This window comes from Colletotrichum abscissum, assembly GCF_030869225.1.
Source record: "Colletotrichum abscissum strain IMI 504890 chromosome Unknown Scaffold_21.1, whole genome shotgun sequence".
In the NCBI taxonomy this organism is placed as follows: Eukaryota; Fungi; Ascomycota; class Sordariomycetes; order Glomerellales; family Glomerellaceae; genus Colletotrichum; species Colletotrichum abscissum.
In genome coordinates, this window is record NW_026850110.1 from 114419 (window position 1) to 139161 (window position 24743).

Here is a 24743-nt window from a genome sequence, read left to right on the forward strand (position 1 = left end):
CCAAACTGAATTCTCCATCCGGGTATAAGCCTTTTCGTTTGCCGTCAACTCATCATTTGATCCATGTCTGTCACAAAGGAAAAGAATTAAGGTCTACACTTAGTATCCACTGACGTGAGCAGGGGTAGAAAGAGTGTTGACGGTGCCGTTAAGACCGCCGTTGGGGTGGGCGTCATAGCTGGAGGTAGGGTAACCGGAAGTCGGGTAGTCGGAAGTGGGGATGGTGTTCAAGTCACCACCGTTGACCTGGCCGGGAGCGTGAGGAGCATACTGGCCCTGCTGGGTGGGAAGGCCGTGCTTCTTGCGCTCGATGCGAGGAGCATCGGGGATATCGGTAGATTTGTTTGCCTTACCAATGGCGAAGACAGGGCTCTCCCAACGCTCACCCTTACGAGCCAGCTCCTTGTACTCAGTGGCCTTGGAGCTGATACCTCCAGGCAGGTGAATGTTGGGGAAGATGGAATCCTCCTTGGTAATAGCGTAGTTGACCTTCTTGTCGGCAGTAACCTCGTCCGCCTTCTGCTTGGCCTGGAGAGCGCGCTTCTGCATAGCGGTGGCATACCGGTTGTAGATATTGGGAGTGTTCTCGGGGTTAGAGCGAGCCTCATCAAGGGCACGATCAGCTTCCTGCTTAACCTGGTACATGATGCTGTCGAGCTGAGTGGCCTGGTCCTTGATGGCCTTCTCGACAGCCTTCTGAAGGGCAGGGCGAAGGACCTTGAGCATGATGGGCTTGAAGAGACCAAATAGAAGCTTGTGCTTAGACTGCTTCAGCTTGATGCTCATGTGCTTGATGTCAACGTCAACCTTGTCAACCTTGAAGAAGTTCTGTCTGTCATTCTTATCGGCAGAGGAGAGCTTCATCTTGAAAGAGAAGCCATCGCCAGCGAGAAGAATGTCGGCGACACCAGTGTCGGTGATAGATGGGAAGCCCTGCTTGCGCTTGACGTGGTAGCTGACGTCGCGAAGATCAAGCTGGACACCAGCAACCTTCACCTCAAAGGATTGCTTGTGCTTGTTGGCGATCTTCTTGCGTCCCCAAAGGAAGTAGTTCTCGCTGTTAATCTCGAGAACGTTAGGCATGAAGTTGTCAGACTCGAGGACAAGGTTCTCAATGACAGCATCGAACTGAGGGTCGCTGTACTCGAGGCGCGGGACCGGGATGTAGGCAACGTTCTCAAAGATGCCGGGAATGATGACCTCCGAGAGATCCTTCAGCAAGTGAGGCTTAAAGGTAGGCTTGCCGTTCTCGTCATTGCCCAGATCGGTAAAGAGCTTCTGGACGGCCAAGCCGAAGCGCTTGTTGAGAGGGTCCTGATCAAACTGGTCAATCAAGAACTTGATCTCGTCAAAGACACGGTCGGTGTGAGCGCGGTATTTCTCGCGAAGCAAGTAACGACCATGGTCGTACAAGTGGTTCCATTCCTGGTTGGAGTCCTCGTCCAGAATGTATCCCTGCTCGAGAAGGCAGCGGCGGACGTAGCGGTCCATAGCCTTGAACCAGTCCTTCAGCTCACGATCGTTGTCAGCATCGCGGTAGATCTGGTTGATCGACTCGAAGAAGTCTTCGGTCGAGGTGCCGTTGGCGAAGCGCTCGATCAGCGTCTTGAGATCAGACTCGGCCTGAGCGAGACCGGCACGGGTGTCCTTGACGGTACCAGTTCCACCCTGTGCCAAAGTGCGGGAGTGCCCGGCGTACTCCTCGGCGAGGTTGAGAAGAGTCTCAATGGCCTGGGAATAATCGGGGTGCTGCTGACACTCAAGCACCATCTTCTTCAAACGCCAGATGGTCTGGTCCTTGCGCTCCTGGGGCATCTTCTTGTTGAAGTACTCCTTGGAACGACGAAGGTACTCCTCCTTGCGCTGACGTGCCTGCTCCTTGGTCTCGCCATCGACGTTCTCGTTGTACTTCTTCTGAATGACATCGCGGGCAGCGTTGATGCCGCCCTGGGCATTCACACCCGAGTTGGTACCTTGCTGCTGATCGCGAGCGGCAGTCGCGGCCAGGTCATGGGGGTTCTGCGATCCGTTGGGGTGAGCGGCCTGAGTGCCTGCAGCAAGGACCTCCCGAGCATCATCGGCAGGAGAGCCCTTGTAGACACCCTGAGCCTGCTTCTTGAAGTTCTCCTTGGAAAAGTCGGGAGCATCGTGCCAAGTGTTGTCCTCAGCAGGGCGGTCAATGTCCTGAAGGGCTTCGCCGGAGGGACGGACACGCTGGGCAGCGTTGGTAGCGGCATCGCCAGCCATGTCCCGGATAAGGACGGTGGCATCCTTGACTATATAATGTTAGATTGTGACCAATTGGGCAGACATCGCTGTTTGACTCACGAAGCTTGCGGAACTGTCCGTTGGTGATGAGCAAAGTTCCAAGGGTCCGCAGACCCTCTAGCGCCTTGTCGCCATGCTGCTGAGCGACCTCCTTGTTGACGGGAGCGCCAGGAACGTCCACAGCCTTGGGGTCGAATTGCTCAGTCTGCCAGATGAAGTCTTGAATCAGGTTGCCCTGGTTCTTGGACAACAGAAGGTTCTTGGCTTGGATGACAACTTCGCGCGCATCGGCAATCAGTGCGCGGCCTTCGGGGGAGAGCTTCTCGGGAGGGTTTGAGAGAGCCTTGGAGGCCAGGAAACTGTTCAGAGCAACATCGATTTGGTCATTCTGTTGCGAGGGACCACGTCAGTATCACGCAATGATGTAGGGTTGCGGGTCTGGGATCAGCCAGGCGGGGGCCGCGTGGGTCCTTGCCGCCATGCCGGCATCGACGTACCGAAGGAACCTTGCCAGCCTGGAAAGCGGAGAGGATGCCGTAGAGCTGAAGCTTGCGGTTGACGTCGGCCTCCTTCTGCTTGAGATCCGTCGGCTTGTTGACGTTTGCTGACATGATGAGGGTATTGTAGCTATCGCGCAATGAAGACTGCTTGTTGAAATCTGTTTTTGGGTACGGTGTTGAGATGAGGTAGGGTGATTATCGGTAATGGCGTACAGGACAAAAAAGGGAATTCGTAGTATTGGGTATTTCGGAGGGGGGTATCACAGGGAAATTGGGTATAATGAGAATCGCCAAGATTGTGTTCCTGTTCAAAAAAGGGTGAATCAGGAAGAGGTATCGTATCGATGAGGAAGAAGAGGAAGAGGTCTGTAAGAAGGGGGCACTGTAGGCGAGGAGGTGTTTATACCTTCTTTCTGGCGTCGTGTGTCCAGGGAACAGAACCTGGTAAGAATTGATAAAAAAAAAAACCTGCGTCAGAATGAAACTGGGCCAACGAATATTTGGAAGGGAGGCGGCAAAGCAACGCGCGTGGCAGGCGTTCGTCCACCTCACTACGGTGATTTAGCCAGGAGGAGGCGGGCCCGGTACTTTCCAATTAGGAGAAGGCAGGTGCAGGTGCAGTGGGAGCTTGGTCCTTCCAGCCCGGTTCACAATGGTTCCTTCCTCCCCTTGGATGAGTTGTGTGTCTACGGATAACCGCTACAAGGTACCTGCCCTGCGTGCCTTCCGTGGCCCTGCTAGCAAAAGATTGGTGTTTGTGGGTGCCCCAGGTGGTCCTGTCTGGTCTGGTCGTGGAACTCGGCGATGGTGACGGTGACGTGAAGGAAGGGGGCAGGAATTTGATGCACTACGTCATCGGCCATTTTGGCAGGTAGGTGCGTGCTGTGATCGGGGGTGGAGGGAGGCAGGCAGGTACCTTCCCGCACCCGTCAGAACTTCAGACCAGGTGAGTAGGTACCTTCCTTGCCTGAGGACAATGTATCTTTTTCTCGCACGCACTGCCGATGAATACCTACAAAATCCTAGCAGAAAGAAGCGAGGGCAACCACAGCTGAACCTGCCTGCACCTGCCTTGCTTGCGAAGGTGCTTGCTTCAGAAATCCAGCCCCTATGCGTATGCCCCTGCTTCGCCTCGGCTGGGTCGAGTACCAAGCAATTGGAGCGCAAGATTGAGGTGACTGAGTTCCAGCTGGCGAAGCACTGGCATTTTTTAGCACGTCTCCTATTCGCATTAGTGGCCTGGGGAGATTCGCACCCACTTTCTTAGCGGTCCCACCTGGTGCGTTTTGCGCAGTCTGGGTGACGGACAACATCTCGACATCGTTCATCGTCCATCGCAGAGCACAGCGAACATCGTCGATAGTTTTTTACCCTGTTCGATTCTCTCACCAAGCAACACACCACCAGCATCGACGCATTGGGTCTGGAGTGACTGGACAGTGGACACACCTCCGGCAACACGTCTCCGGGCTAACCTGTAGGTGATGCAGACTTTTGAAAAATACGGTCTAGACTCCTGCCAACTTCCGCACCACACAGCCGCCGCTGTTCGCGACCGTCGGGCTCCTTTATTGTTGCAAAATGGTCCGATGTAGGATAGGTAGGTTGGTCGATTGGGAGCATGGCAAGTTGGCACATGTACAGTACGAAGTACAAGCGTCCGGGCGGCTGCTTCTCAGACAACCGTTTCCCAGCCTCCCCTCGTGATGGGATCTCTGTCGCACTACTCGGTACGGATATCAGATCACCTAGGAGAGTTTGGTGCTAGGCGCTGTCTGAAATTGTCAACGGTGGATAGCTCGACTATTCGGACGCTATTCAAGTCAATGCCTCGTATCACCATAGAGTCTCCCTGCTGTGTTCGGAAGTGGTAACTGTCTTTCTCCCAAGTCCCGATCCCCAGGATGCTATCCTCTGTCCCATTATCATCTGCCCTATTCCCCCATCAGGTGCCAATCAGGCTAGATAGACAGCTGTCGAACAAACCGTCTGTCGAGCTCGTGAACCGCTAATTGGACTCTGGCATCTTTGGACGACCTGACTTGATGATGTGCGCCAGGATATGACGGGATGCAGAAGGGATGCAGAAGGGATGTGCTGGGGGCTGCACTGCTGCGAGCTGCGTGCGCCGGTGTGGATGGCCCAAGGCCCTGTCCAATATCCCGTTGATTTGTTGTGTCTCAAACACCACTCTGCCCACTCTGGGACTGGATCGAGATGACACGCTGCCTTGGCGGAGGCCATGAGGGGACTGCAGCGGTAGCGGTACATAGGCACATGGGATTTCCGACTGTTTCAGCAGCCCATCGCAACTTCCAACAAGTTTGTATCCTCGATGTAAATGGCGTGGTGTTGGCCCATGTCGTCATGTCAACGAAAGCGCGGGTCTGGACGCGACAGGCATTCTCACGCTAACCGTCTGTCTCTTTCCGCGCTTGGGTTTTTGAACATGCAGCGGAAGGAGGTACAACGCTACAAAGCGACATGGGGAACCCGATGGTGCTTGATTGGCTCCACTTGAGCTCGGTTCTAGCCTTTCCCGTCCTCCTCCTTCCTTCCTTCCTCCCTCCCCATCCTTGCTCCTTCCCTGCCATTATCCATTGACCAACCAACAGAAAGACGACGGGAGGCAGGAGCCTAAGCCGGGAAAGAAACATGTCTCTGCCTCCCGCTGAACGATGGCCGCTGTTCAGTTTTTCACCGATGATTTGCTCAACGTCTCACCAGTTCTAGAGATTATTCCCTATGCATTCTCATCCTTTCCGCAAAATGTAACCGTCCTCCCAACCAGATGCATCCGAAGCATCCCAAGAGCTGCGCGAGGGCTGCAACATCAGCATGCTCTCTGCGTTTCAATCACACTCACACACTCACTCAACCCCGGCCACACTCGATGATTTCTCCTCCACAGCCACAGAACGTCTAGGCCTTTACAATCTGGCATCCCTCAATACTTGCTCAATTCGCCAAATACGCCACACTCCCCATTCATCAAACAATACGCGCCAAGGCCGGGATCATCACGGCATTCGGAATAAACTGATGCAAGGATCTGGCAGGTGCCGCGTCCCAGGACTCCAGTCTCCAGGCTCTCTCCAATGCTCCATCAACCTAACCTAACCCGACCTTGAACCCATGGCATTCTGCATTCTGCATTGCCAATCATTGGCACATTGGCAACGGCATCGCAACCCGTTCAAGCCTTGCTCAGACGACATCGCCCAACGATCACCTCCCCTTCTGTCACTTTATTGCTGTCAAATGCTCCCAATTCGTCACGCGGTGGATGCCGCTACGGGCCACTGACACGTAATCGCCTAGTCTAGACGTGTTCAAGCCCTGTCGAGTCCAGGTTTGTCAATGACAAGTCTGTGAGCTCTCAGGTGCTTGTCCAGCTGTCCCCCATCTCCCCATCTCACTTCTATCAAGATCTGGTCTCTTGTCATCATTTTCTTTTGGCATCCACGCATCTCATTGATGCGCGCCATCTTCTTCTTCCCTAGTGGCCTACCTAGCACGCTACACATGGCATAGCGTCTTCCTCTATCTTTTTTCTTCATACTTCTCCTTCTCCTTCTTAGAATCGCGATCGACCGGCAAACAGTCAAACACACACCACCCACCAGCGGCCAGCCCCCAAAAAAGCACCAGCCTGCAATCCATGACGTCAAGGCCCGGTCATTAGTGCGATGCACCTCACGGATACCTCAGCTCCCTGTGACGCCATTCTTCTGTCTTTCGGTACGCCACTGCATCACCAAACCATGAACTCATTTCCTTTGGCCTGCAATCTCCCTTCTAACGTTCGAGCGGCCCGAAGCCTCTACATTACGGCCGCTTTGCTTTTGTCTGCCCTGTTCCAAGGTTCATGAACTGTCACCAGACTCAGGATTTGGCATCAAGTGAAGCAATCTTTTACAGACCACCACATCTCCATTGCCATCCCTGTCATTACCCCCATTTTGATTTACGCGGCTGATGGCCCCACGAACTCACAAGGATACCTTGCCAAGCCTTATTTATTCTCAATGTGATGGATGCATGGGCCCCGGAGCACCTCCTCCTAACAGCCGTCCCCCGAGATCTACTTCGATCTCATTCATCTGACTACACTGATGTGGCGCAGTATTTCTCACACAGTGTGAGGCTATCTACACCCTTGCTCCGCATCACTTTGCATGTCGGTCTGATAGAACCTCTTGCATGATTGTCAGAATGTTGGTTTGTCTATGAACTTCTACCCTATCCACGCCTTCTGTCCACGCAAGACTTGACCTACCTTTCCCTATGAGACTGGCCAACGAGCTGGGAATGGACACGCTCAATCCAATCTATACTTCTCTGCCGCATCATCTCCTCGCAGGCTATCTTCAATGCTTGGAAAGAGGCATCGACCCCTCCTTGAAAATTCATCACGGGTTCTAGTGATTCGGAGACATGTCTCTTCGCCCATTCCTGCAATGTCAGTAGTACTCGCTCTGTACGAATGGGCAAAGCCTCAAGCACATTCACCTGCATGGGATCAATGGCATCAGTCACTCCGTGGAGTTGCATCGCCCAATCCAATGCCACGGGCAGGTTTCGCAGCGGCGCTGGTATCAAGACCGCATCCTCCCAACCCATGATGCTTGCCAATTTCCGGTTTCCGTTGAAGAGAATGTTACCTGGGTGAGGATCAGGATGGACTAAACTCACAGGCCAGCCATCCACGCTGCCACCAGTACTTTCGACTTGAATCGGATTGGGGACACTGAACCTAACACGGCTTGTCATTGCCCGGGCTATCTCTCGCAACTTCCCTATACGCACTTTGATTTCGGGATGGCTTCTGAATTCGGGCTCCCAGACCGAAGTGTAGGCATCAATGTAATCTTCGATGTATCTGAAAGGCCCGTTGTTCCGCACTTGCCAGTATCTGTCACGGCTGTAGAAGTGAGGGTGGACTATCGGTCCGGTGAAGAACTCTTTCTTTGACCAATCGATGCGAAGACTCCCGATGCTCACCTGGTTCTTGGGGATGGTCGGTAGAGAGCTCTGCAACTTCGAAAGAACCAGCTGCACTTCCCTCGCAATGGCCTTCGTGTCCTCGTCGCTCAGGGACGGCATCGTCTCGGGCGATATGTCCCCGAACCCTTCCAACCCGGTATCCTGCTTAGCCATGTTTAGGTCGTGCGCCGCGAGGATGTAGTTCTCCTCGAAGGCACTGAGCAAAGGGAATCCGGTACGCACCTCCATAATCATCCACTCCAACCCGAGCGGGTTCCTCCCGATGGAGTCAAACACGAGGATCTGAGGAACCACGGCCGGGGATACTTGCCTAGCAAACACCATCGCCGCAACCTCGGCTTCGAGCTTCTCGTGGGGACACACAGGCAGGCTGAGCTTGAGGATGACCTGTCGCGGGAGCGGCGGCGACTTACCCTGGCCGACGGGCCTGGAAGTGGGCTCGAACTCGACAAAGTAGAACGCGTTTGTCGCGCCGCAGCTCATCCGCGTGACGGTGCCGATGAAGGGGAACTCGTAGACGTCACGTTGGGTATACCACTCCAGCATCTTCGAGACGTGCTCGCCCGTCGGGATACAGGCGCCCTTCCAGCGGGCGTCGTACTCTCCGCCCGGACGCGCCGTCCACCGGACAAACTTATCGCGGATGTGCTTCACGGACCCCGGGTTCGTGGATCGTCCGCCGCCTAGCGGGGCCATGGGATCCGGGTCCGGGATGCGGTATGGGAGGTGGGGGATCGGTCTGTTTCTGCCGCTGCCGCCGGCGCCGCGGCGGGATAGGCTTCGGATGACGGGGACTATGCTTGAGGAGGATTCGTTCTGGGGAGGGCGGAAGGAGGGAGAGGAAGGGGGGCCGCGGTCTGTCAGGTCTTTGAGACCTGTTGCGAGGCGGTTGGAGACGCGTCGGAGGAGCGGGGGAGGGGTTGTGTTGAAGAAGGATCGAGGGGGTTCTTCGGGGGAGGAAGGGGGGCTGTCGGTGATGGATGCTTTTACCTTGCGGGTGAGCTTTTTGAGTTGGTCCATTGTGATATAAGTGTTTTATGTGAAGAGTATCCAGCGGCCTGGCTGTGCTTACTGCAGTGTGAACTTGAGGCGCAATAGAGGATTTGGAATGAGAGGACGATTTGTGTTTGGCATGATAATTCTGTGCGTCTAAGTCTCAATTTTATCTACCTTGATATCGTACTAATGACTTTCTCCCGATGGCGGAATGAACTAAGGAGGTGAGTGTTTGCTGTTTTCCTCTCTTTGCAAGTATGTTGCCGAGCAGTTTGCTTGCCACAGATCTCATTGAATCTGTCAAAGAAGCCAAAGTGAGAATAATTGGGACGATGGACAGCACATCAAAGTAATTGAACCAGGGACAATGGGATTATACAATCCTTTCTCAATGCGGAGCAAAAGCTGTCCATTATTCCGAGTGGTAAATATCTCAACATCACAAAGAAACCTCTCTGACAAAGCTCTCAGAAACAAACGTCCCGACTAAGCTCGCCTATCAGGCTCACGTAGAGATCCGCGTGCGACTCTCCGCCTGGAGCATACACACTAGATGATCCCGGCTTTCCACGCGGGTTCGGCGCTTCTGAGCCGCCCAAGCCGCCTTGCTCGACGCTCGAGGACGTGATGATCTCCTCACCGTGGGTGTGAAACTTGGCTCCCAGGACGGCTCCATCACAGCCCGTTTGATGGCGAGCCGCACATCTCGTCCTCGACCCTTCTCATCCAGCCCCTGTTTCTTCCGGCCCGATGCCCTCAGGTGGACCTCCAACCGCTTCGAGAACGCGACAGCGCGGATCTGGCACTCGAGGCTTCCCTCTCGGAAGATCTCTATCGCCGTGTTGAGAAGGCCGAATGCCACTGCCTAACTGGCCTCCACGGAATCCCCGTCGCGCGCGTGGCTTGCTGCCTCTAGGTGGTGCGCCGTCAGCAGTTCCGTCGCGAAATCAAAGGCTCGAGTCGTGACGGTCGTTTTCAGGCGGCCCGTAGTTGCCTTGCTCAGGCTGATATCTCGGGTGATCCTGCAGAGCTCGTCTGCCCGCTGTATGACGTCCGGGGCGTAGTTCTTCTTCGCAGACACGGTGCGCAGATAGTCCAGCTGCAACGAGATATCCTTTCCGATAGCGCCCACGGAGCCGAGGATTCCCTGGACAGGAGCTTTTCATCCGCAGATTCGAGAACGTGTTTCTGCGGCGTGAACCGGCCCGGCCAGTGCCGCACGCAGTGGGTCGTCATGTTCAGCACGATAGCGTGGTCGCCGCCCAGCAGGCTGGCGAGCACGTGGATGGCCTTCCAGTACGCCAGGCCAAGCGTGACCTTGAGGTCGAGCGGCTCCGACTCGACGACGCCGATCAGCGACGCTGTGAAGACAGTGACGGCGTGGTGCGCGCCGACCGCGGGGGATCTCGTAAGGTGGGCGCCGAGGTTGTGAAGGAAGAGGCGCAGGCAGAGGTAGTCTTTCCGGCCTCCGATGCGGACTTGGAAGAGGGCGATGCAGATTTTCCAGAAGTAGACGAGGAAATCTGGGGCGCAGATCTGTACCATTTGCTTTGTCAATGCCAGGACGTTGCCGAATACTGACCGGAGTTCGCTGAATTGCGATGTCTCTGCGAGGGTCGCCATGCCGCGGCACTTTTCGACGAGAGGTTCCCAGTCTTGTGAGGTTGGTGGACGACGTGTCGTCAACGCATGTTCTGTACGGCCGCTACTGTTTGGTGCGATGAAGGAGATGGGTCGTATTGGGTCGACTGTCCAGCTTTTCTTGCCCGCGGCGAGAAGACCTTTGACGAGCTGATCTAGCGCGTGGAACATCCTCTCCTGGTGGAGATAGGTAGCGGGGGATAGTTCCCGTATTCTCTCGACTTCGGCTTGTCGTCTTGTGGTATTCAGAGAGACAAATGGAAACTGTGCAAAAGGGGAGGTGGAGTTTGGTCCCAAGGACATCAATGCCGATGCAGTACGTCGGCGCGTCGAGACGCCCTCCTGTTGGTGCTGCTGGCTGACGTTATTTTTTGAGAATTCCGGCCAGTCTTTGAGTCGTCTCTCGATTGTAGACTTCCTGATGGGGTTTGGTAAGCAACTCGTTTTTGCATGGAGGGGACTGAGCAACGTACCCGATCTCGATATTGTGGATAGCAGCCAATTCAAAGACTACTTCATCCAGGGTGTGATTCTCCTTGATGTAGAGGCGATTGAGATGATCTTTTCGAAGCTCATCCCATTTAGTATCAGAGTGGGATACCTTCTTCGCGCTGCGAATTGTCTTTCGGCTTGCTGGCCGTTGAGATTTAGGTAGTGGAGTGACATTGTTTAGAATCGCTTGGTCTTCGCATATTGTCGTTGGCTCAACGTAGCTCATCTGCCGAGTATCTGATGGCCCAGCGAAAGATACCGAAGTTCCTGGAAATAACATCATGGCATTCGATGCTGAACATTGTTCATGGAAGGTGGTCGACCCGCTACTTTCATGTAAACCAACGTTGATGGCAGAGGAGTCATCGAGCATCATGAAAGCAGAATAATCCATTTCGACTTCTTGAGGAATCATTTCTGGTGAACCCCAAGCGTATGGATTGTCATGGTGCCGAGGAATAATCATGTCTGTTACATGATCAGCGGTCTTTACATTGAGATCAGATAACCCCATGGCACCGATGTCGCTCTCAAAGTTTGCGTTGGAGAGGAGCATGTGGTTGGCAGACGCTTCCAAGTTAGCAGGTAGATAACCCTCAGCATAGTTGCCGGACTGTAGAGGTGTTTCTGAGAAGACAGTCCCATTCTGCGAGGGAATTGAGAGAACATGGTCCGCATAGCCCCATGAATGGTGTTGGATGAGCTGATTCTCAAGTGCTTGGTAATAATGTTCCGAAGCCATTTCATGAGCCTCCGGTGGCTTGTCACACGGCAAGGAGGTTTGGAACGAGTCACTCGGTGCCTAATCCATGGTCATCAAGTGTAACGTAGCAAAAAGATGCAGACCTCACACGAGGCCAAGAACGAAGAGTGATGCAATTCTAGGTTGCCAGAGCATTGAAATGGAGGAAAACAGAGTGCGTTGGGTCCTTTTGTGTGTAACGGTGCAAGCAGTCAGAAAACCTGTCCGCCATAACAGCCTCATTTTTGGCAAGCTTTGGTGGGGTTGGTTCGTCGAGATGCCCGCTGTGCTTTTGAGATGATTGGATCGTTCCTAAACCCTCATATGCAAGCCGGTTTCCTGCGTGTGGGCGCGGGCGCACGATGCGCCGCCCAGCAGGAAACGGCTGGTATTCATTGGATCGATCTTAAACCCTCTTGCAATAGGTGCATACCATCCCCACCTTTGTGAGACCAACGTGGCTATCGCGGTTGCCCTTCGGCTGTACCTGAGTATTCTTCTCGCGCTCCCTGTCGAGAGCCTAGATCATAGAACAGTCACATGAATCAACGCAGTGAGTAAACTCATCGCCATGTCGATAACGAGGTCAAGCCACACTAAGAAGTCATCTATAAAAGGGGGTTGTTGAGCAGTCCTCTCCATGAATAACAATATAATCTTCACTCTCATTCTTCCTACATCATACAACTCATCCATCTACATCAGTCTTTCGTAAAAGTCATGACCAAGGCATCTAGATCTCGGAGAAAGCCTGTTTCCAGGGGTAAGCCGGCATTCACAGGAAAGATCCCAACACGCACACCTCCAATGGTACAGAACAGCTCGATGGTTCCTCGCCAAGCAACTCAGCCATCGACAAAGATTCCTTCGTCAGTCCCCATGAGTCAAGCCTACGAAAAAGACGCCATGGTCATATGGTCAAAATGCGCGCATGGGGTCAAACAGAAAGATGCCTTGGTGATTGCTGTGGTCCATCCCAAGCAGGAACAGCATATGAAGGACAGTAGACAGAGCATGTCTAGCTCGAGACGCGGTAAGAGACACCCTCCTTCACGATACTTGCGAAATTTTCGAGGTAGACTTCGTATCATTAACTCACTTGCCCATTGTGCATCCAGCTCGACGCATCTTCATCTGCGGACCAAGCGCACTCCAAGATACCATTGAGAAAGAGGTCAACAACAAACGTCGCTCCCAATTCACACAACTTCACATCGTCGTCAGCTCTGCCATCGAATCAATCTACTATCAGGTCACCTCCGTCATCGAGGAGTTCACCGTTCGAATCTACGGCGCCATTCGGGGGAACATACCATGCAAACTTCTCGTCGACGAGAAATCGACATTCTGTGACTCGCCTGTCCATCGCTGGGGTTACGATAGGGTCGGCAGCCATGTCTATCTGCCCGACCCCGGTATTTATTACCCGGCTCTGAAGGCCATTGCCGATTTAATGCAGAGTGCTCTGAACACTGTGTGCTTCAGAGGGAATACCGCAGTAACAGTTGAAGAAGAGGAGAAACTCGCGAAGATCGAAAGGAAAATGTCAGAGTTCCAGAAGTCCTCAGGCACGTCTGTCTCAGCAGAGAGTTCAACCCTCGCGGTGGTCGTGGCGGACTCGACACGTTGAAGGCATTATTTGCTGCCATCATAGGACTGGCAGCTACGACCGTCGAAGCAGGTGGTGTCGTTTGGGCCAACATGAGCGGCGTGTTCATCTCTGGACCCCTGGGATTCTTTCTAGCAACCGGCCATTTCAGTGCTGGTGTTGCTGGGGCGGCTTGTTGCGCCGGCGTGGGCCTCGGAGCAGCAGCAGCTGGGTCTACGTATTTGATTGATTGGGCACAACTGTGGAGGTGGCTCAGGGCCAAGCTTGCATGGGCTTGGGAGAAGATAGGTGTGTTTTGTTCCTGGGTGTGGGAGAAGATCAAGTCTGCGGCATGCGCCGTGGGTTCTGCGATATATGAGTTGGGTGTGTGGCTGGCTTCGTGGTTTTGAATATTGGATTGCTGCTCAACACGTTCTTTTACCCTGCCCATGTCAACGATTTCTTTGTAGTTCAGATCTGACCGAGTCGCTCATTACCTTCCATACACCATTCCAGAAGTCTCAAGTAAAACATATCTACCGATCCGCAGCTGCAGAGAACCGCGTCTGATCCTATCATTTATGTGAGAAAAGCTAAGGTTGCTTAGCGAGTAGATGGAGAGAGGTCTTCCTCGGCATCCGGCCACATGCATTTGCACGGTCCTCCGGCTGACTAACCCCACTTCCCCGGATCTCCCGCCCGCTCTTCCCCAAAATCCCCGAACGTCTCTCGTCTCAGCCTCATTATCACTCATTCAACTCACTCCGTACTCACTCCATACTCACCATAATAATTTCACGTAGCATTCAACGATCTTACCACTCATCTCACAACTGTCATTTACTCAAACCCCAAACCTCACACATACAACCAAATGTCACAACCCTCAATTACCCCCCTCACAACCCTCCTCACCACCCTCGCAACGCCCCTCCTCCTCTGGGCAGCCTACCGCGACTACCGCGCCTACATCGCCCTCGGCCCCGGCGGCGTCCCGCACAATGCCCTAGGCTGGCTCCTCGTCACCCTCGGCCTCCGCCCCTTTGCCCTCTCCAAAAGCTCAGCCACCTGGACGGGCGATTACCCAGACCACGGATCCCACGCCGAGATCCGGGATCTACCTGAGAGAAAGGGGGAGAGGGCGGAGTTGGGCGGGATCGTGCCGCATCGGCAGTTGAGTCAGCATGCGCCGGAGAAGATGAGAGGGGTGAGTACCATGTCATCATGCCCGGAACATGAAAATTGTCCCACTCTCTCAGAGATGAGCTTCATTAAGGTATGAACGAATCTACTGACATTGTTTTAGTTCATCGAAAACCTCTTCGCCAACGCGGTAACCCAAAACCCCTCCCTCCTAACCACAAAGCTCTCCCTCTACGAACGAAACAACCCAGCCCTCTTCCTCCACCCCCAAATCCTCTCCTCTCTCTCATCTTCATCCTCATCCACCCCCGTCATAGCCCGCGGCGAAATAGCCCACCACCACACAGACTTCTCTATCCACCTCTACCTCTCCCCCGCCGACGCCAAACTAGCCATCCAAAAACGCTGGGCCGAGCGTCACCGCCTCTCCCTACCCAAGGGCTCGTTCCTGGCAAACAGGTTGCATTTGGCGGATTCGTATCTCATGGTCTACGGCCCTCGGGATGAAGAAGAGATGGAGGTGTTGGCGGAGTTGCTGAGGTGTGGGGTGCGGTTCATGACGGGGAAGGAGGATGTTGGGGTGATTGAGTGGCGGGGGAAGATTAACGCGTGATGTATCACGTTTCCAATAAAGAGGGCTTAGTTGGAACTGTTTTCGACAGTAAGATGCCATTCAATGATTGTATTAATAATGTGTCTATCATCCCAATTGGCGCAATCATGCCAACACCCTGTAGATAGGGTACTCATCCCCAGCCTCAACAGGAACGATGTTAAAACTAGCGTACGAATCAACATTCTCCGGCTCGAGAGCCATAAACGCAAGAGCAGCATTCTTCTGCCTTGTGCTTACAAGGAAGCTGCCAGCAGGCAGATTCACCTCCTTGGTTAGCGCCTCCGTCGTCACAGTAGCGCGCACAACGCCCTCGTAGTACTCCGTCTCAAACACGGCTGACGTGATGTCATACGCCTCCACAGTGCCGACATACGGCTCGCTCAGTGTCTCGACCTCGAGACCAGATACACGCAGGCGCTCGGCGAGATCGGCCCATGCGACGGGGATGAGGTAGGCTTCGGGGCGGGCGCGGGTGATGTTGGCCGTCACGGGCGTGGTGGAGCGAAAGTTGATGGGCACGTCGGTGACGGAGCCGTTGTTGATATTGACCATTTTAAACGTGCGCTGGACGAGCGGCGAGGAGTCTGTGACGATGATCTCCGAGGTGGAAAAGGCAAAGTCGGCGATGGAGGACTCGATGGTCGTGTAGACCTTCTCGGCGTTGTCGGCGGCGGTTTGGATGATGCTCGAGGCCATGGTCAGGCCGGCTACGGTGCGGCGCTGGAATTCCTGGTCCGCGAGGAAGATGCCGCGCATCTCGATGAGGAAAGTGACGCACTGCGTAAGGCCCATGGCGTTGCGACCAATCTTTGCATCCGAGCCGGCCTCGGCGAAGGTGGGCTTGAAAGCCGGGTTGGTGCTTGTGGAGCCGGTCACGTACGGCTCCCAGCGAAGGCCTCGGGCCTCCATGGCCGACCCAATGTTCTTGGCAAAGACCTCCTCGGACAGCGTGCGAATGTCCGGGTGGATGTTGAGGTTCTTGGCGGCAGAGAAGAGGCCGTCGGCGGCATGGTAGTAGCTTCCGTAGCGGGCAGTCGCGCTGTACTCGTGCATGTCGATAGCGACGTGGGGAGCAAACTCGCCAAAGAGGGTCTTGATGTCGCGGGTTTGCTTGCGGGCGAGCTTGACGTGATCGCGGTTGGGATCATAGTTGGTGGCCAGAGTGCGCTGAAAGTAGCCAACACCATCCGGGTTGTACCGAGGCAGGATGACGATGTCGAGCTTCTCTAGGAGCGACGCGGCCCATGTCTGGTTCGCGTCTAGGGCCCCGAGGAGAGCCAAAAGCGACTGATCGCCGGCTGGTTCGTTTCCGTGCACAGCGCCTTGGACCCAAACCCGGACCTTGCCAGTCGAGTTTGAAACTCTACGAGACAGCTTTGTCGAAGACAGATGAAGGTAAGGAAACGGGCGGCCTTCCTCCGAGGTGAAGTTGGCTTTGTTGTAAGTCATCCAGTCGTTCTTGTCGGCCAAGTCTTGAACAAAAGAGTCTTTGGAACTGTTAGCCACCGGTCAGACAAAGCTGCTCGTGGAAAGCTCACCAAGAAGGTTGTCATCTGTCGGGCCCTGCGTGCCATCAGAGAAGCCTGCAGGAATGGTTTCCGGGGTCAAGAATGCAGGCGACAGCAGATCGACGCCCTCGATATCCTTGAAGTTGGCGGCGACGATGTCCGTGTCCTTTCGCACAGTTACGTGGTTGTATCCATACTTGGCCGCCTGGACAGATGAGAGTAGGGACAAGCCAAACAGGCTTAGGCGAGATGCAGCGACCATTGTGTAGGACAACGTGAGTTGTGAGAAGCCGATCAGTACCAAAACGAAGCAAAACCGTGACAGATTTGCTCCAAAGCAGGGCGGCTTCGTCCCTTTTGACAGCCCTCTTATTCTCGCAAGGCACCAAAGTCGCGATGGGGCAACGTAGCATCACGCAGCGCAAAATGGCTCGTCAACGCGTGGAGCGGGACGGTTCCTGACATGACCGTTGGCTTGGCTGATCTCATTCCGGAGTCGATGGTCAATAATTCAACCAATGTCGGAGGAATTGCCGATGCTGACCGGCAGTGGGATACTGAAAAGCATCAAGGCTCTCATTGTAGGTCCGATTTGAATTAGTGTGAGCATTGGCAACGAAACTGGATGAGGCAGCTCAGTAGAAAAGATGAGGGGAAAGCGGGGGAATCCCCGTGGGTGCAGATAACGGTGGGCAGTGGCCATGTCGCCAAGACTTTGGGCCCCCCGTAGCGAGATATGCTTTCTGCCATTGACGTATAGAATCACTCCGAAAGACTGCAATGGGTCCACGGGTTCATGTTGAGTTGCCGATGTTCGGGTTGGAGGCTCTCTAAACCTCGTTCGCCAAGAACACGGCCGTGTAGTTTGTTGATCAATAGATACGCATTTGTCCAACTCCGCGGACAATGGCCGAGTACCGGAGCGGCTTTGACTCAGAAAGAATTAACTTTCTTCGATAACAAGGTACTTAGGAGCGGCTTCGTCCCGACATTGACGATTGAATAATAGTCCATGAAGGTGACTCGCGGTGTCGATGATCATTGCAATAATCCCATGTCAAGAGGCCGACGGGTACTGTATACTTTGCTCGGCAGCGTGAGAAAGGTCACATTTATGTTTAACGTGCCGTCAGAGGTAAGACACTGACGAGACCTCTAGATGGTAATAACGGATTACAACGCGGCCTTCCCGCGCGACTCAAACGGTAATATAAGCACCAAAAGCCCAGCTGCGATGAAGAGCGCGCCGCTGGTGTAGACGGGAGCCGATGTCTTTAGATTGGCGAACATAGCGACAATGGGCTGCGGGTTTTGTGTCAGCATTAATTTCCCAGTCTTTGCACAAAGCACTTACAGCCATGATCCCGAAGATGCGGTTGCAGGTCGCCGTGAGCGCGTTGCCGGTGCCGCGCTGCGGAGTGGGGAAGAGCTCCGGGGTAAAGCCGTAGAGCACCGCGTACATGACGTTGCTGCAAAAGTTAAAGGCGCAATTCCAGCCAAGCAGCGCATTGCTAGTCATAGCCGTCGTCGAGCAGTACAGAAAGACCCCGGTTGCAACGGTGCTGATGGCAAGGGTGCCTTTGCGTCCCAGCGCAGGCAGCTCAACCAGCCACCCACCCAGCAGTGCTCCGGGCACGCCCAGCACCGCGATGATCAGACTATTGCGATACGTCAAATAGGTGCTGCCATCTCCCAGTTCCGCTCCACGGGTGGCCTGGATGTAGGGTATGAAGGCGTTGTAGAGAGGATACCCTAGACCGATCAGCGCCCAGATGGCCATGATTGTGCCGGTACTCAGAGCCAGCCGGTGAGTAGAGAAAAGCACGCGGATCCGGCTAAGATCAAGCTTCTCCAGATTTCGTTTGACTGCTGTGGCAGCATCGGTGCGCGCGACGTATCCTTCGGGCTCGCACGCCTTCAGATCCTCTATCGACAAAGACGTGAGCTTCCCGTTTCGCCTTGCAACTTCGTGAACGATTCGGACGGCATCTTCGTCGCGGCCTTTACCCATGAGATACTTGGGCGACTCGTAGATGGTAAAGAGGACGAATCGAATCAAGAACATGATCAGAGTTAGGCCGCCGATGGTGATCAAGAAGTATCGCCAACCCATGTTGTTGGCTTTGGTGCAAGTCGCGCCTTCTTGGCAGGTGAGGTTGCCGAGGAGTGGCCACGCGATGAGAGTGGCAATGACTTGGGCGATGGCCCAGTCAATGGAAAGGACTGTCAATAGGTATTGATGGGTTCCTGGGAGAAACTCGAGGAAGATGGCCGAATCAACAGGGAGATTGCCCCCGACGCCGAACGACCAGAAGGCCGCGAAGATGCCGATGCCTGCGAAGCTGGGCGCGCCGGCAGCGGCCATCCCCCAGAGGGCAGTCAGACCGAGGGTCAGATTGAAAGCCACTTTCCTCCCAAACAAGTCGCAGCCAAAGCCCCAGAACATGGCACCTGCCAGAAGGCCGATGTTTTGCGATAGTGTAAGCAGAGGCGGACGAGAAGGACCGAATTCGTTGGTGATCGGAGTGAAGATGAGCGACGTGACTATCGGCCAAAGGTTGTCGCTTGCCCATCCGAATCCGACGACGATGAAGAGCTGCCACTGGTACCAGCCCATACCGATGTCTTGAATCTGGAATCAGAAGTCAGCGGTCATGTGCTCTGATCTTGAAGTTATTCCCAGACGGCAACGTACAGCGCGATTGAGCACACGGGCTTTAGCCTCGTAGACAGGGTCTAGAGCACCTTTGGGAATGATGGCAGCATCGTCAATGCCATGGATGTCAATGCTGCCATCGTGGGCTGCACCAGAATGTGAGTCGACCTTTTGCGCCGTGTCAAGCTTCCGCGTGGGATCTGTATCGGTGCCCATCTCGATGTGATTCTATCTGTCTTTCGAACAAAGGGACTGCAAAAAGACGCGGAAGACAACCTGTCTGAGGCAATCTTGACGTCCTTCCAAATGAGCAAAGAGTCTTGAAGGTTTCAGGGCTTGACTGTGGAGAGCCGAGACCAGCCATATGAACAGAACGCGGTCGCCACACTTTGTAGGTTTTGGGTGTTACGGCTCGAGGTATTCAGACGGCGGCAGCTCCCACGTCGCACTCAGCTCGAATGGCGCAATCCGTCCGGTGAAGCGTCTCTGCGGTCTTGATTGGCTTTGCTGACCAAACGGCAGTCGGAACGCATGCCGATCCGCACTTTGTTCCAGTGTTTGACTACAGCTTTGCTACGGTGGAGGGGGACCGAACGATCCTGGTGGGTTTAACGTGTGGGGGATCTGCTCGTAACCCGGCAGGCTGCGCATTGTCTCGTCCGGTTCGAGCTGACCGTACCTTATTTGTTGGTTGCATCCCTGAGCCGAGCTTGGGGAGAGACATGCCTCGTGCGTCATCGACATTGCTTGATGGAGAGAGCGCACCCTCATGTTCGACGGCATCGCGCGGAAGATGAATAGGTATGTTGTATTTCTGACACGCCGAGTATAGAGCTCCGCAAGGCCGATCATTGGCGTGAAGCTTCAATGCCAACGGTGCAAGTCTGGTAGCACATAAACAGCTGAGAGGCTTAAAGTTTGGCTTCAAAGACGGAGGAAGGATGGGATGTTTCGGCCCACAGCGGATGTTAGCGGGCTGGCGGGGAAGGCGATCAATGGCGACGCTAAAACAAGTCACGACCATATCAGCCCTGGCAGCTGGCTATATCTCACCCCAGTCGGCAGCAGCTGGCAGGTTATGTCTACGTACCTCACTCTCTTCCCCGCGCCCTCCTGTGCTCTCCTCTGTGAAGGCCCTAGACATGGGATGATCGTGAAAGGAACCTCCCCTTTTGCGCCAAGAAACTGGCCCATGCATCGCAAGTCAGAGAAGCCGACGTCTGGTCTTTTCTTGGTAAGGCCGAGCCATGTCGAGAATCACTGCATGCCTCTTGACTGTGTTCTTCGTCTTCGCCACTATTTCGTCAGCAAAGAAGAACCTCATAGTCGACACCGACCTATTCAGCGATTGCGAGTAAGTCTGTAATGCTCATGTCCGCCTGGACTTATTCCAGTCCTCTCTAATACACCCCAGCGATGCCGCGGCTCTTCTCCTCGCCGCCACATCTCCAGAAGTCAACCTCCTAGGAGTTAATATCAACTCCCAATCCTCATATTCAGTGCTAGCAGCTTCGGCGATTCTCAACCATTATGATCACGCTGACGTACCCGTCGGTGCCCGGCGACCGCTTAACGATGTCCCATTCTTCGACAGCTGGGCCAAGCGGGCCGGCGAATTCGCGAGCAAGCTAGCGACGTATTGGTCGAAAAGAATCTCCGACGCCGAGGAAGCCTGGGACCCCGTCGACCTCTACCGCAAGCTACTCTCCGAAGCAGAAGATGACTCTGTCACGATAGCCTCCATCGGCTTCCTGCACAACCTCTCCGGCCTCCTCAACTCCACGGCAGATGCCCGGTCCCCGCTTTCCGGCCCCGAATTAGTCGAGACCAAGGTCAAGGAGCTCGTCGTCATGGGCGGGGACTACCCAAACGGATTTGAATTCAACTTTTGGGGCGATGACCCCTATCAGACAGCACATGTAATCCACAACTGGACAACTCCCATTGTCTACGCCGGTTTCAAGCTCGGGGGCTCAGTTCGCTCAGGCGGTCCTCTCATGGCGCACGGACCCAAGACTGACCCTGTACGGGCGGCGTATATACTCTACACGTATTACCAGCCGCAGTGGTCTTTCGATCCCGTTGCGATGCTTTATGCTGTGGGGGGACTCGGCGAGTATTTCAAGTTTGGTAACGAGTACGGATACAATACTGTCACTCTATATGGAGAAGGCAAGTGTAACGGTTGTAATGTCTGGGTGTACGACAAGAACGTTACGAGTCAGCACTGGCTTGAAATTACAGTCAGCCCCGACAAGCTCGGCGAGGAGCTGGATAGACAGTATTTGCAGGGAGCACGGTCTTCCAAGAGATCTTCCGACCCTATTGGAATTCTCCCCAAGTTTGGTGATTGCAGAGTCGAGCAAGCTCAGGAGCCACCAGAAAGAGTGGAGTTATGAGGCTTGATGCCGCTGAATGGCAGGTCACCCCGGGTTATCAATATAACTATTTACGTATATCAGACTTCGCTGTGTTCTAGATTCATGAAACACGGCCAGAAAACTATGGTTTCCACGGGGAACTTGCATCAAGAGTCTGTTTCACTCACCGTGTGTGGAATTCTAAGATTGGTCCCCGTGGTCACACCTGCTTATATCAGGGTTATCTAGTCATCATGGAACAAACTCGGGGTGCTTCTTTACATTTCTCTCTCGGTGAAAGTATTTTGGTTGAGAGGACTCAAGACACTCATTGAGGAGAACAAAGATGCCTAAAGCTATTGAAACCCGAAATCAACAACCAAAAATTCAAACTCTAGATTGTGAACAGACGCTGTCTCTTTTTGCAGAATTGCAGTTTTTTTTACCACATCTAGCGGCGGGGTCGCCGCCATCAACAAGAATGTTTGTCAACTTTTCGGAAGTCTATCCATTTGCGTAGGGGTTCGGAGACAAGGCTAACAACTACGCCTTCTGAGATACCAGACAAATTCCTGAAATTAATTGGAAATCTGATTGAGTAAAGGCATCAGTTGATTAGAGTAAGACTCTCATCAGAGATGTAGAACACAGGTGTGAATAACCAAGGCTGTTTGGGTTCGTTTGAGAGTTGACAATATCTTTTTGGCTGGTTATGACAGTTGTCAGTGCAGGTATCAAGTATGGCAACATTTGCTGCTTGCAGTCCGGGTTTCCTAACTGCATTGAAGGTTGGGCTGGTAGTCTACTACCGCGAAGCTACCCAGGATACTGTCAGGTTATCGTATCGTCATCACTCCACCTCAGGTCGCGCATGCGGATCTCCCCCATCGTCAAAAGTGCCCGGTCGTCTCGGCCCAAGCCAGCCAAATTCTTCCTCTAATTATCACATGGAATCTTTCAACACCTGAAATGAGAGTCTTTGGCTCTGTTAATATAACTTGCCGCAGCCTCACTGATTTCATTGGTCTCAAACACGATTGCTGAGGCAAACGAAGGTTTGTTAATTCATCTCAAGCCTGTACGGAAAAGCGCTCTATCATTGTATCTTACAGAAACACAAAGAGTACGGTCTCCATTAAGCAGCAGTAGCAATCTTGACAATGAGACTAGCTAGTTACTAGCCATTTATTTGTCCTTGGGCGAGGAAAAGACAGAATCCCTGCCAGATCTCATCCCACCTCAGCTGGCACATCAGAACCTAAAGCGGGTTATTCTCGCAAAGGATCCTGCATGGCTCCTGGCTTGAATTCTGTACCAATGAGATCATGCGCAAAAGTCCCTCCAGGAAACCCATAGGTGGCTGGAATGATTTTGCCGGTGCGTCTACCCGGTATTACATCTTGAGAATGGACTCAGACGATGCAAGTCTCCATCTTTCCTGGGCCGAAAGAGAGCGCCGGGCTTCTGGTTAGTCATTAAGCCTGGTTTAAAAACTTTGTGATGGAAGTCGAGCTGATTGCCTCTGCAAAGCCTACTTATAGGCTGTGGTGTGAGGCGAATTCATGAATGGTTACTTGGCAAGTGTCAAGTACCTCGTTTATAGTTGAATCCCTAGTGACGAAGTTGATCTCTTGAGCGGGAGCATAAGTGAATTGAAGCACCAATTTCCATAAGATACATTTCTCCTTCCCAACTTGCTTTGTACCACAATTGACGCGGAACTCAAGAGGATGGGAGTCATGTCGTCTCACACGATGACAAAAGCTTGCAGCTGTGCCGCCATAACCGCGAGGAGGCTTGACTACAAGCTTGAGCAGAACGAAGAACCCCAGTATTCGTGACCAGCAAGGGCTTGCCTCGGTCGTGGCAGACACCATGGGCTACTGAACCAGGGCATTGGCCCGAGAATCCGGCCACACAAGACGCCTGATTCAGAGCGGACAATGGCCCATCCCACCATCTAAGTACCAGCCGTTTGCTCGGCATCGGGCCAAGTCACCTCATGGGGGTTCTCTGGATGTGAACGACAGCACAGTCGCAAGTCCGGCAGCCCTAGGAATCGAGACTGAGGCGGGGCGGTGGCGGAATTTTCAAGGGCGTGATGGCTGACAAGACTTTTAGGGTACGATGAAGAACGGCTAGGGAGGGACTATCGATATTGCTGGAGCGGAGCTGGATGGGTTGTGAGTACTTGATTCCGGATATCCCGCCGGATGGTGTCGGATCACGCTGGTTCTTTGCGCGGCGCGCCGAAGCTGTTGCCACCCATCTCCATCAATGAGAGTTCGAATTTGTAGGAAGAAAAGTAGGCTACGGTTGGAAAATTCCAGTTTTTCGCGAGGCTCCGGCTTGCTTGATTTCCGGACTGTGAATGCAATTACTCTGTAACAGGATTTGCTGTGCTCTGATTGAAACTTCACCGCAGCCGAGCAAGTTGACATGGCGGCTTTGTGTAAGTAATCGTTCAAAGACCGAACGAACAATTCACATGCTAACCGAACTCACAAATCGCAAACCCGCGCCGATCCTCCGCGGGAACAAGCCAAAGTAACCGTTCAGGTACGGATACTGCATCGTGTCCATCAGAAAACTGGGGAGAATCCGGAAAGACAGAACCGAACGCGATCCAGCCCGCTCTTCAGAGTTGTTTGACTAACGGTCCCAGTCTCACAGACCAGCCAGACAACGAAAAAGTCTGCCCAATTTCCGGTCTCGCTGAGAATCTGTTAGACAGTCGTGGAGAAAGGCAGGGTCTCATGCCACCGGGCTATCGCCGACGTTGCGGCGATGGGGCCTTCGGAGGCCGAGTTTAATTCTTGGACGAACTCGGATTCGTTCGTCTGTAACCCAGTTCCTCGAAAGCGGGTGATCGCCAAGACCGACCACCCTAGACGGGCTGCCACCTCGTGCGGACAACCGTTGCCTCTTTCACGACACCCATCAGTGATACTCACACACTGAAAAGAGCTTGCCGTTGTCAAGAAGCCGGGGCAAATACGAGAGCCGCCGAGGGAACGAAAACCCAGCTAGCACCGTGGCACCTTACCCAGCGATAGAGACGCTGGGCCCTTAGTGCCCGTTGGTCGTTCTGGAAGTGGATGCCGGTCCCACGGCGCCGAGAGGGCACTAGTGATGCGAAGAGGATGTATTTGGCCAATGAGGAGATGGGTGCCCATCTTATCAGATGATCAGATAATATGAAGCCATGTCCGCTCGTAGTGGAGCC

At 53.8% G+C, this 24743-nt stretch overlaps 8 protein-coding genes across 8 annotated transcripts; 3 read left to right on the plus strand and 5 right to left on the minus strand.

Moving 5' to 3' along the window:
• Window positions 1-99: 99 nt before the first annotated feature.
• On the minus strand, window positions 100-2879 carry CABS01_08949 (uncharacterized protein; the record flags this gene model as incomplete). The annotated part of the gene is made up of 3 exons (XM_060542307.1): window positions 100-2276; window positions 2329-2656; window positions 2766-2879. 3 exons carry the CDS (start codon window positions 2877-2879, stop codon window positions 100-102), a joined length of 2619 nt encoding a protein of 872 aa, XP_060400588.1.
• A 4164-nt stretch (window positions 2880-7043) lies between these two features.
• Window positions 7044-8795, minus strand: CABS01_08950 (uncharacterized protein; the record flags this gene model as incomplete). Its single annotated transcript, XM_060542308.1, has 1 exon — window positions 7044-8795. The coding sequence occupies one exon, from the start codon at window positions 8793-8795 to the stop codon at window positions 7044-7046; it is 1752 nt and encodes a 583-aa protein (XP_060400589.1).
• An 841-nt stretch (window positions 8796-9636) lies between these two features.
• Window positions 9637-11646, minus strand: CABS01_08951 (uncharacterized protein; the record flags this gene model as incomplete). The annotated part of the gene is made up of 3 exons (XM_060542309.1): window positions 9637-9918; window positions 9993-10830; window positions 10886-11646. The coding sequence occupies 3 exons, from the start codon at window positions 11644-11646 to the stop codon at window positions 9637-9639; spliced, it is 1881 nt and encodes a 626-aa protein (XP_060400590.1).
• Window positions 11647-12366: 720 nt separating this feature from the next.
• Window positions 12367-13276, plus strand: CABS01_08952 (uncharacterized protein; the record flags this gene model as incomplete). Its single annotated transcript, XM_060542310.1, has 2 exons — window positions 12367-12679; window positions 12765-13276. The coding sequence occupies 2 exons, from the start codon at window positions 12367-12369 to the stop codon at window positions 13274-13276; spliced, it is 825 nt and encodes a 274-aa protein (XP_060400591.1).
• An 832-nt stretch (window positions 13277-14108) lies between these two features.
• On the plus strand, window positions 14109-14990 carry CABS01_08953 (uncharacterized protein; the record flags this gene model as incomplete). Its single annotated transcript, XM_060542311.1, has 2 exons — window positions 14109-14441; window positions 14541-14990. 2 exons carry the CDS (start codon window positions 14109-14111, stop codon window positions 14988-14990), a joined length of 783 nt encoding a protein of 260 aa, XP_060400592.1.
• Window positions 14991-15095: 105 nt separating this feature from the next.
• CABS01_08954 (carboxypeptidase) lies at window positions 15096-16763 on the minus strand (the record flags this gene model as incomplete). Its single annotated transcript, XM_060542312.1, has 2 exons — window positions 15096-16480; window positions 16532-16763. 2 exons carry the CDS (start codon window positions 16761-16763, stop codon window positions 15096-15098), a joined length of 1617 nt encoding a protein of 538 aa, XP_060400593.1.
• A 911-nt stretch (window positions 16764-17674) lies between these two features.
• Window positions 17675-19373, minus strand: CABS01_08955 (major facilitator superfamily transporter; the record flags this gene model as incomplete). Its single annotated transcript, XM_060542313.1, has 3 exons — window positions 17675-17803; window positions 17856-19133; window positions 19197-19373. The coding sequence occupies 3 exons, from the start codon at window positions 19371-19373 to the stop codon at window positions 17675-17677; spliced, it is 1584 nt and encodes a 527-aa protein (XP_060400594.1).
• A 1031-nt stretch (window positions 19374-20404) lies between these two features.
• Window positions 20405-21556, plus strand: CABS01_08956 (inosine/uridine-preferring nucleoside hydrolase; the record flags this gene model as incomplete). Its single annotated transcript, XM_060542314.1, has 2 exons — window positions 20405-20511; window positions 20572-21556. The coding sequence occupies 2 exons, from the start codon at window positions 20405-20407 to the stop codon at window positions 21554-21556; spliced, it is 1092 nt and encodes a 363-aa protein (XP_060400595.1).
• Between the last annotated feature and the right edge of the window lie 3187 nt (window positions 21557-24743).